Consider the following 11,193-nt stretch of genomic DNA (forward strand, 5'->3'; position numbering starts at 1 on the left):
GCAATCAAATTCCACTTGACCGTTTAGTCATGGTAACTAGTCTTCTCCAAGACTGTACTCTGATGCCACTGATGGTCATTAGTAGCCTACGAAAGTGGCTAACTGACAGTCACTAATGGCTTGGTACTCAGTGCTCTATTGTCCCTCTAATCACTCTGACATCAATGCAAATATACCCCTGTACCGACAGGGGTATATTTGATTTGATTTGATTTGACAGGTGTATGATAATGGCCATTCTCAATCAAAACTAATTTCACACGTATGTTATTTAGTATATGTAAAAACAAGATTGAGAATTGAGAATAGTCTAATGGGTGACAATATTGTCACATGTGACTGATGCATTATTACCACCTGTGAATGATGTCCAGCGTGTGCAGTCTAAGGCAAGAAACAGCACATGCCTTTATTTTGACTTTTTCAAATCATAGTCACACCCATCATGTAGCCTTGTCCATAGGCCTATATGTTTTGATAAGGTTTGGAACACAACTAAAGTGTCCAAATAACTCCAAACTGAGCCTATAATCCTCGGACCCCTGGAACATAGTTGGAGAGCACATAGCCTACAGAGCCTAGTGAAACGTGTTCTTATAAGCCCAGTCATTGCGCAATCATGTATGAAAACAGAGTTTTGACTGGCCCAGTTTGTTTCGTGCTACGATATTTCTTGCTTAATTCTTAAAATGAAGCACATTAATTCGCTTTACAACCAGTGTAGCATACATAGGTGGCACGTGTGTTTCAGGTTTGTGGAAGCTAATTTTCTCCATAAAAATTCAGCTTTATAATTTTTTTTTTTTTTTTAACTAGGCAAGTCAGTTAATTAAGAACAAATTCTTATTTACAGAAACACACACACACAGTCAATTTTGTTCTGTGTACAATCCCAGTTTCGTCCAAAAGCTCCAAGGCAATACGATTTACTATCTTTCCTTGAATTTACAATAACAAATCAAAGGGCCTGGCTTTTGATGCAAATAACAGGTCAACTCTCATCTGTCAATATACAATAAAGAATTCCATGCATCATTGCATTTACAGACATGTAAAATACCATACTATACCTTATGTGATGATTGGATAGTCGTAATTTTGGCTGATAATTTAACTGCAAAATGGCTGTTCAGTGGCTGAGCGCATATAACGTAGTGTCCAAAACCCTTTTAAGTGGTACTGACCCAACAATGATAAATAGTGAATATGCAAAGTGCGCACTCACCGGAGATATTGCCGATGCTCTCCGCTGGTGCCAATAAAATAGGTTATAGGCCTACTGTTGTCCGCTCAATTAAGTTTAGAATTTGGATAACTAAAAGACACAGACATTTGGCATAGCCAGATCAGGGCCTAACATAAGGACAACTCAGAATATGCTATTCTGTACTTCTGAGGCAACATTTTCTTCATGTCATGTTTCTTTAGACCTGTCTAAAATAAATAATGGAGTTATCGTGATGGTGTAGGCTATTACGCTGATTTATTCAACCTTTTTAGAATGTAGATGTTCCAAGGGTCCGCATCAGTGGCTTGTAGGCTATGCGTGGAAGCCACAAGATGCTAAATGTGTTTTATGTTAATTAACGGTCAATTAAAGTGAGACTGGCAGATATTTGCATGAAGATCGCCGCCACAGCTCTACACACCCCTCTTCTTAGGCAGTGCAGTGTTAATCGTGCCTTGTTCCCTTTCCCATGGTGCATTTATATCTGTGGCCAGCTAATTAATCCGCTCTGATGGCTGAAAACATGACGGGAAAAAACCTTACCCAGAGTCATGCTTCCACGTGATTGGATGGATGGAGACATTCGTGTTCAGCTCTGGGGTTATGTGAGACCTGAGGCCTTCTTAGCTGTATGGTACAGTTGTCAGTTGGGACGGGTTGACTCAGGTTAAATGGCTGTGTGAAAGGATGTCATAATGTGTTAGGGTAAGGTTCATAGGAGGCCTGTGAGCCAAACACACGGTGCATCATGGGATAGGCAGCAAGTAGATCAGCAAATAATTGCATTCTTGAATTCAGGAGTGTGTGATTGTCTGAGCTCATAATTGTCCAGGACTGACTACACTTGACATGTGACGTGACAAAGCCAAAGACCTGGAGGCCATGACATGAACTAAGGCCTTGTTTTCTCTGTAAGAGACTCAAATGAACAGAAACACACACACACACAGTCAATGTTATTATGTGTACAATCCCAGCATTGTCAATTGAGGCCACAACCAAAGGCTCCAAGGCAATACGATTTACATTCTTTCCTTGAACTTACAACAATGAATCAAAGGGTCTGGCTTTTGACGCAAATAACAGGTCAACTGTCATCTGACACAGTGGGTAGGCCTGAATCGGAAGCCTCCCCATTTTCAGAGAGTTTTGCTTCCTTTCTCCTCTATTGCGACATCCTTCTGGCAATCTAAAACCGTTAAACTATTTTCTTTATGCCTGCCAGAAAAGAGGCCCTCTTAATAAAATCTGTGTGAGGGGTTGAGGGGAGGAGTTGAGGGGAGGTGGTTGGGGTCAGTGGAGGTTTTTCAGCACAAATGAGAGGCGGGGGGGATGTGTTGTTGCCAACATGTGACAGGTGCCTGAGCAGGGCAAAGCCCTCAACATTCCTATTCTCATTCTCAACTCCCTGCCTGACAAGAATCCAAGAGGTAGTCCTTTGTTGGAGCTTTGGGAATAACCAATCTCTTTTTGTTTTACACTAAGAACAACAAGGGATTTTTCTGAGTCCTTCCACATTAAGAAGACTACCTCACCTGGAATTGGAGCACCTACGTCATTTGATCAAAGACGATTACCTGGTATACACTACCGGTCAAAAGTTTTAGAACTCATTCAAGGGTTTTTCTTTATTTTGACTATTTTATACATTACAGAATAATAGTGAAGACATCAAAACTATGAAATAAAACATATGGAATCGTGGTAACCAAAACAAGTCAAAATAATTTGCCTTGATGACAGCTTTGCACACTCTTGCTATTCTCTCAACCAGCTTCATGAGCTAGTCACCTGGAATGCATTTCAATTAACAGGTGTTCTTTGTTAAAAGTTAATTTGTGGAATTTCTTTCCTTCTTAATGAGTTAGAGCCAATCAGTTGTGTTGTGACAAGGTAGGGGTGGAATAAAGAAGATAGCCCTATTTGGAATAAGGATGTAACGTAACAAAATGTGGTAAAAGTTAAGGGGTCTGAATACTTTCTGAATGCACTGTAAATATATGTGTATATTTATATGTCCTAGTTAGTGTATGTAAGTAGAGAGAGGTGGAGTGAGAGACAGAGGGCTCAATTAAATCCATAGCGCTGAAGATCTGTACTACAACGCAATAAATGTAAAAGCAATGTTCCCGCCGAGACTGCATTCACACTAAATGTATGTTGGCTCAATTGGAAATTCACTTTAAATTTCAACCGCGCTGCAACGCAGAACTTCAGCGCTATGGATTGAATCAAGCCCAGAGACAGAGATAAAGAACAAACAGAGTGTATGTGTATGATAGAGGTGAGAGACCCAGGGATATGGTTATGAGAGAGAGGAATGGGATATGAGAGAGATGAAAGAGACCCAGGGATAAGGAAATGAGAGAGGAAAGAGACCCAGGGATAAGGAAATGAGAGAGAAAAGAGACCCGGGAATAAGGAAATGAGAGAGAGGATAGAGACCCAGGGATAAGGAAATGAGAGAGAGGAAAGAGACCCAGGGATAAGGAAATGAGAGAGAAAAGAGACCCGGGAATAAGGAAATGAGAGAGAGGAAAGAGAAAGAGAGCACTTATGAGTTTGATCGTCTCTCCACAGTGAGCCATCCCATCATGCTGAACCCCCAGTGAACCGGCAGAGGAAACTCCCCAGATGAAGCATTCCTCCATTACCCAGTCTGATGCCCTAATCAGCATCTCATGCAAATCCGTCTGAATCCCATCCATTTGGCTAATCCCCCTGGATTAAACGACCTCAAACCCTAATAACCCATGTGTGGGTACAGTGGGAGCCAGTCACATTTGGCTGGCTTTGTTACATTACCTGGGCTCTGATCCAATCCATTAGGGAAAACTCTGGGAAAGGGCTTGGTTGGCTGTTTTTAGGTAGTATTGCTATTGATATTCCAAGGAAGTCAGTTATCATTGCGCTAATCAGGTTGTTGAAGAATAGGTATACTGATGGGTCAAATCAAAATAATTATTGGTCACATACAGGTGTTTGGCAGATGTTATTGCGGGTGCAGCGAAATGCTTGTGCTTCTAGCTCTGACAGTGCAGTAATATCTAACAAGTAATATCTAACAATTACTCAACATATACCCAATAAACACAAATCTAGTAACTGAATGGAATTAAGAATATAAAAATATATGGACGAGCAATGTCAGAGCAGCATAGAATAAGATACAGTAGAATAGTATAGGAAACAGTTTATACATATGAGATGTGTAATGCAAGATATGTAGACATTATTAAAGTGACTAGTGTTCCATTTATTAAAGTGGCCAGGGATTTCATGTCTAGGCAGCAGCCTTTATGTGCTTGTGATGGCTATTTAACAGTCTGATGGCCTTGAGATAAAAGCTGTTTTTCAGTCTCTCGGTCCCAGCTTTGATGCTCTTGTACTGACCTCGCCTTCTGGATGATAACAGGCAGGGGCTCGGGTGGTGAGGGTAGATAACAACATCTACACCCCGCTGATCCTCAACACTGGGGTCCCACAAGGGTGCGTTCTGAGCCTGTACTCCCTGTTCACCCACGACTGCGTGGCCATGCACACCTCCAACTCAATCATCAAGTTTGCAGACGACACTACAGTGGTAGGCTTGTTTACCAATAACGACGAGACGGCCTGCAGGGAGGAGTTGCAGTGTATTCGTCAATGTTATTCTCGGAAGCTACCCGGAACATATCCCATATCAACTTTATTATCCAGAGACTGAACATTAGCGAGTAATATACTCGGAAGCGGTGGGTGCTGTGTGCGTCTCCTAAATCGGACTAGAAGACCACTCCGAGTACCTCTCCTTCACCGCCATTGTTTTGGGTCGGCTTCTGGAATCAGTTCAATTGCCCTGGGGGGTGCGAAAAAATAATTTGCTTCGGGAAAGTTTTATTCCTGGTCATGATGCTGGTAGTGCTGGTGAGTTACTGTCTCTCTGATATCCAATAATTCTTCCCGAGTGTATGTAATAACACAAAAACAATTCTGGGCTAACAATGTAAGAAATAATACATTAACAAAAAAAAATTGTAAAAGTTTCCTAAGAGCAAGAAGCGAGGCAGCCCTCCCTGTTGGCGCCATTTTCAGGTTGAGTAAATGTCATCGTTTTGTTTGTAAAGAGATGTCAGTAACACTACTTCTTAGGATGCATATAAAACTTCTGCAAAGTCTGCATAACCAAGAATGACATCTGTTTATATAGCAATGGTCAGATGTGACATTCGGAAGATTCACAACTTACCCTTTACTAATATTTACTGACATCTTTACACTGACACTTTTTTCATTCACCTCGCTGTTAGCATTAACTTTACGTAAGCCCAAACAAGTAGGCTAGTATATCCTGGTGGCCATGACAGCACTGGTGAAGCAAGTGGGTTTACTCTGCCCCAAAATCTGTCCACAAAATAAGACCAGGAAGTGAGGAATTTTTGTATGGAGGTCAATGAGAGAATGTCAAATTTGGTCAACATAAAATGTAATTATTAATTTGCTACATTAGGCTTGTTTGATTGAATATAAGTTTTGTAATGGCTAGGTTGTTACAAATGCACTGATAATAAGTGGACACGTGGCATTTCTGCAAAAAAATTTCACACGCGTATCTGCCCTTTCATTGGCTAGAATGGTCCCACCTGATCTCGCCTGCTCTCGCGTTCCATCTTTGAGAACATGTATTTCCATTGTTTAGACCGGTCACTGGTCCATCTTGTCAATATAACAGATCATCTTTGACTCAGCTAGCTAGCTCAGCTGCTCCATCTAAAAGTCAGAGCTGCGTTCAGAGGCTATTAGTACTGGCCTTGGGCAAACAGAGCCGGTCTGTTCAAACACACGCCGGAAGCTTGCCGAGTGACAATGTTTGCTGAGGTGGGGGGAAAACGTAGAGCAAACAGGGATGGAGGTACCCAACCTGTCAACATGTTGGAAATCCAAGGGGCCCTGTCTGTCACCGACCCTCTGGCTTGCAAACAGGATAGCTGCTAAGAAAGGTTTACTCCAAATTAAAGTCATTGCATTCCTTGGGGACCTGCTCTTGTATTTGTGAGAGCAAAACATTAGACGAGGAGGAATGGAAGCCATTGGAGAGGACAGCACCATAAAGTAACCTGAAGGGAAAGAGAGATAGAGGAGGAGAGAGAGGGGACAGTGTGTGTGTGTATCAGGTGATCAACAAAGCAGCTGTTGTTGCAGGTGTAAACACCTAATAGCCCTTGCTTGTGTGTCATAATGAAATACACACTGCACGTCTGCTCTATCTGGCCAGAGGGGGAACAAACGATTCGAGAGAATGGAATAAACCATGACATCAAACCAGCGTTGGTATCTTTGGACTGACGTATGTCTATGTTTTGTACCGCTCATCTTGTCAGTGCTAGTGTATATCCCCATACTGTGGAAGCACGACAGTGGAAACAACTGTGAAAACAGGGAACCAGTGTGATATCTACTCTTTACAGTACATGCACAAGGTTGCTTTGTTAACGCTGGATATGCATGATCAACTGTACTCATCTGGACAACTGTTCCCCCAGCTGGAATGGATTCATGTAATTAGCCGTGATAGGACACGTTTAGGAATAAGCTAATGAGACAAGTAGACGCAGTTCCTATTGGGATGCTGTCATGCCTCTGTATGACCAGACTGAGCAATCAAGGAATTTCCCATGATGTCATCAATCTCTTTTTTTGCTGAGTGGTGGAAATGTAGAGAAATTGTTCTCGTAATTGAACACTTTGAATGAAGCACTTTTCGATTGATCACCTTTACTACAGTAAGCACCGTGGGTGAATATTGGAAGTGGGAAGGATGGCTATAAACATGATATTTCTGGAAGAGAGGGGATTAAGTACATGATATGATCATACAAGACACAGGATATTGACCCGTGGCTGTCAGAGAAAAGATCCATGACGTGCTTTTTCCTCAGTGACATTTAGTGTAGAATGAGGGAAGGTATGTGTGTATGGGAAATTGTGATTACTCCAAGACTTAAATCCAACTTCATTGGCCTATCCATTCTAACTAGAGGATGATTCTGGACTATGAAGAACGACATGTGTGAGCTACACCTCTGGATAAATGGTACTGAATATTGCATCCGCACTCTGACTTGAGCTAGCCCTTCTTTGCTCTCTGTCTCTCCTCTTCCCTCCACGTCTCGTCTACTCTGACTGGTTTTGATGTGCAGCTGTGGGTTAACATCCCAGCACGAGAGCACGCCCCCCCCCCCCCCCCTTCTCTCTCTTTCCCCAGCACCAGAGCACGCCCCCCCCTTCTCTCTCTTTCCCAGCACCAGAGCACCCCCCCTTTCTCTCTCTTTCCCAGCACCAGAGCACGCCCCCCCCCTTCTCTCTCTTTCCCAGCACCAGAGCACCCCCCCCCCTTCTCTCTCTTTCCCAGCACCAGAGCAAGCCCCCCCCCCCCCCCCCCCCCCCTTCTCTCTCTTTCCTCCCCTTCACGTCTTGTCATCTGCTCTAACTGGTTTTGATGTGCGGTGGTTGTGGGTTAACCTTCTCCCATGCAGCACGTTGGGGAAGCATCCTTTTTGCAGTCTATTACCCTCCTCCCAGGCAGCACGTTGTGGAACGCTGAACTCAGATGACGGGTTTGAGCTGCAGATGAGAGTCTGTGCCAAGTGTAATATGGTTCAAGTACGCTGCAATAAAAACAATGTGGCTTTACTTATTAAGCAGACTACTCCTCTGCGTATGGGGAGGAGGGGAAGAAATCGAAGGCATACTAGTATTCAATCTAGTTTCAAGTTTCAAGTTTGAATGTCACATGCACAAGTACAGTGAAATGCCTTACAATCTACCAACCAACCACACACACACACACGCGCGCACGCACGCACGCACGCACACACTAGGATCTAGGGTTCTGGCCATAGAGTTCTGGCTGTAAAAAAGAAACACACACATTTGTGAATACAGTGTTACATACCCAGCTCTTACTGCACCGCCTGGGGTCACAGGTCACAGGTCACAACCACACACAGTAACAGTGTTTACAGTGATAAAACAGCCTTCGATGTCGACCAAAATACCTCAAACACTGGAGGCAGTCTAGCACCTGAGGCAGTATTACATCCTCTTAAACTAACTTTGGAAAGATTCCATCTAGAGGAGCTGCAGTGGGATTATATTGCATAAAATTACATTTTTTCCAACTAGTTATAAAAAGCTAAGTATTACCAGGAACAGAGATTAATGTCCCCTTGCTTATCATATTACAATTACACTACACTGAACAAGCAGGGGGAAGAACCTGAACATTTCCTTGTAACCGGTCCAGTGAACACATTTGGGGAAGAACCTGTTGCAAACCAAGATATGCTGAGATACATTTACATGTGGTTCATAGTCTTGTGGAATTTAATGTTTTGGTCTTACTATGCCTGGTATGCAAAGAAGGAGCGTAAATGTGTGTGTGTGTGTGTGTGTGTGTGTGTGTGAGAGGCATTAAACTGAGTCTCATTCTTACTGAGAGGTTGGCTGTGAGACATGGTCGTCTGTTCCTGTCTTTTGTCCCTATGTGTACCACAGACAGAGGAGGCTCAGGAGTAGAGCCACAGAGATCTGGGCCACATGCAGCCATTGTCATTGAGACCTTGCTGGACCAAGGCCCAGGGGGGTTTGGGTTTCCTGATGCCTAGTGCCTATACATACACTGAGTGGACAAAACATTTCCATGACATAGACTGACCAGGTGAATCAGGTGAAAGCTATGATCCCTTATTGATGTCACTTGTGAAATCCACTTCAATCAGTGTAGATGAAGGGAAGGAGACAAGTTAGAGAAGGATTTTTAAGCCTTGAGACAATTGAGACATGGATTGTGTATGTCTGCCATTCAGAGGGTGAATGGGCAAGACAAAATATTTAAGTGCATTTAAATGGGGTATAGTAGAAGTTGCCGGGCGCACCGGTTTGTGTCAAGAACTGCAATGCTGCTGGGTTTTTCACGCTCAACAGTTTCCCGTGTGTATCAAGAATGATCCCCCACCCAAAGGACATTCAGCCAACTTGATACAACTGTGGCGAGCATTGGAGACGAATTGAGGCTATTCTGAGGGCAAAATGGGTTGCAACACAATATTAGGAAGGTGTTCCTAATGTCTTGTACACTCGGGGCTTGATGGGACAAACTGATAATGTAACAAAGACGCATACACAGCAGGTGAATGTTCAGTAACCAGAAAAAATAACAGATGTAATGTTAAAGGGTGGCTTTGATGATGGTGATACTAACCTCTCTCTCTCCCAATCTCTCTCCCCGTCTCTCTCTCTCTCTCAGGACGCCTTTGTGGAGATCTATGAGCAGCAGAGGATCTCTCACTCCTGGCCGTACTTAAAGACAGTGTTCGGCCTGGCCGCCCTGGGAGCCGCCGGAGTCACCATCGGAGCCTTGTTCACCCAGAAGTGATACAAAAGGCCCCAGAAGACCCTCCCCCTCGTCAATCGCCTGCTACCAGATGAAGGCTCCTTACCTAGTAGCCCCCCCCCCCCCCCCCCCCAAAAAAAGGCCCACAGCAAGTTTTCTTTCCAAAAAACTGGCAGCCTATAACTCTGCTGTGCACAGACTACAATATTTCGTCTCTCGTTCCCATCACCTTCTTTTTTCCTCATGTATCTTTGAAAGCACCTCACAGCTTAGCACTGCCCAGCCTGGGCCTGTAGCCCGGTTCTATCCCAGAGCTCCCGGCTCTTCAAATGAAACTGCACAACTCTGTTACTCCCCAACTGCCAACGGAACAGTTCTTTCATACTCTATGCCCCATCCTCCTGCGAAATGAAAAGTACAGCCTTGTATATGCACACACACACAGATAGATGCACCCATGCATATTCTATACTAGTGTAGGAGCTTAACAACAAGGAATATCTATGGAAAGATTGCATACATACTTGTTGGATAATTATACACTCATACATAGACACACACCAACAGACACAATGAATATTGCATTTTGGAGGTGAACATTTTCACGCAAACTCAAGCGTGCGTTCTCACAACCAAATTATTTGTATGATGTATGGGTAATGAACATAACACAACAAGTGATTGTTTATCCATAAACTGAAAAACAAACTGTTTTTTTTAGATAACTGTTTTCAGCATGATTCTGTAGGACATGTAACATTGTAACATTGACACTGACCGAAAAGTAAAACAAAAACAAACAAAAAACATCCCAAATGTACAGTACACACCCAGCTTCCATCGCCAGCATGTGTGGTGAAGGTGGCCATTTTTGCCAGTGTCCATGTATGCATGATGACTTTTGATGACATGGAGCACGTTTGGCAGAATGATTGGTTCGGACAAAGTCAGGGTTGTGTTCAGTGGGCCCGAAATGGAAGAGAACCGCCCAAAACCAGGAGTTACAATCCAAACTTGTCCAATAAGAAATGCTCCTTTTTGTTTTTCGGCATATTAAACACAGCCTAGGTGTTTTTCTCTGTGTTTGGTTGGTGAAAGCTCACTGTACACAAACCCCCCAAGGGAACTTCAATCAACAGATGAATTCCTTATTAAAGCGCTGATTCATCCTCCCTGTTTCTCTCTTTGTGGGACTAATGTTGACAAGGAATGAAAGAATATTCTCCAGAGTTTCTCTCACTTATGTTCTGAGGGTAGGAGGCCCTTTTCAAGCACGCCTGAATGTATTTAGCCGGTCCCTACCCCTTGACCCAAACCCTTCAATGGGCCGTGCATCCTGTTTCTGTGTGAGCAGAGGGTGTTGAGAGAACCTAGATAAGCGTCATGTGGAGCATCATGACTTTCGCTGACCCACCTGGGAAAGGCCTTTCTCCCATTGGATGCTCCACAGAGAAAAGACTGTTAATCCCAAGCAGCTGTGTGTGTGTGTGTGTGTGTGTGTGTGTGTGTGTGTGTGTGTGTGTGTGTGTGTGTGTGTGTGTGTGTGTGTGTGTGTGTGTGTGTGTGTGTGTGTGTGTGTGTGTGTGTGTGT

General features: G+C 43.6%; 1 protein-coding gene across 1 annotated transcript in view; it reads left to right on the forward strand.

The window, feature by feature from the left end:
• LOC110535287 (apoptosis regulator Bcl-2-like) overlaps positions 1 to 10,808 on the forward strand; it is a 69,926-nt gene extending 59,118 nt beyond the window's left edge. The window contains exon 2 of the mRNA XM_036934900.1: positions 9,516 to 10,808. Coding sequence (XP_036790795.1) covers positions 9,516 to 9,644 — 129 coding nt within the window. The 3' untranslated portion in view covers positions 9,645 to 10,808. The remainder of the gene's footprint in view (positions 1 to 9,515) is intronic.
• The last annotated feature ends 385 nt before the right edge of the window (positions 10,809 to 11,193 follow it).

This window comes from Oncorhynchus mykiss, chromosome 11 (assembly GCF_013265735.2).
Source record: "Oncorhynchus mykiss isolate Arlee chromosome 11, USDA_OmykA_1.1, whole genome shotgun sequence".
In the NCBI taxonomy this organism is placed as follows: Eukaryota; Metazoa; Chordata; class Actinopteri; order Salmoniformes; family Salmonidae; genus Oncorhynchus; species Oncorhynchus mykiss.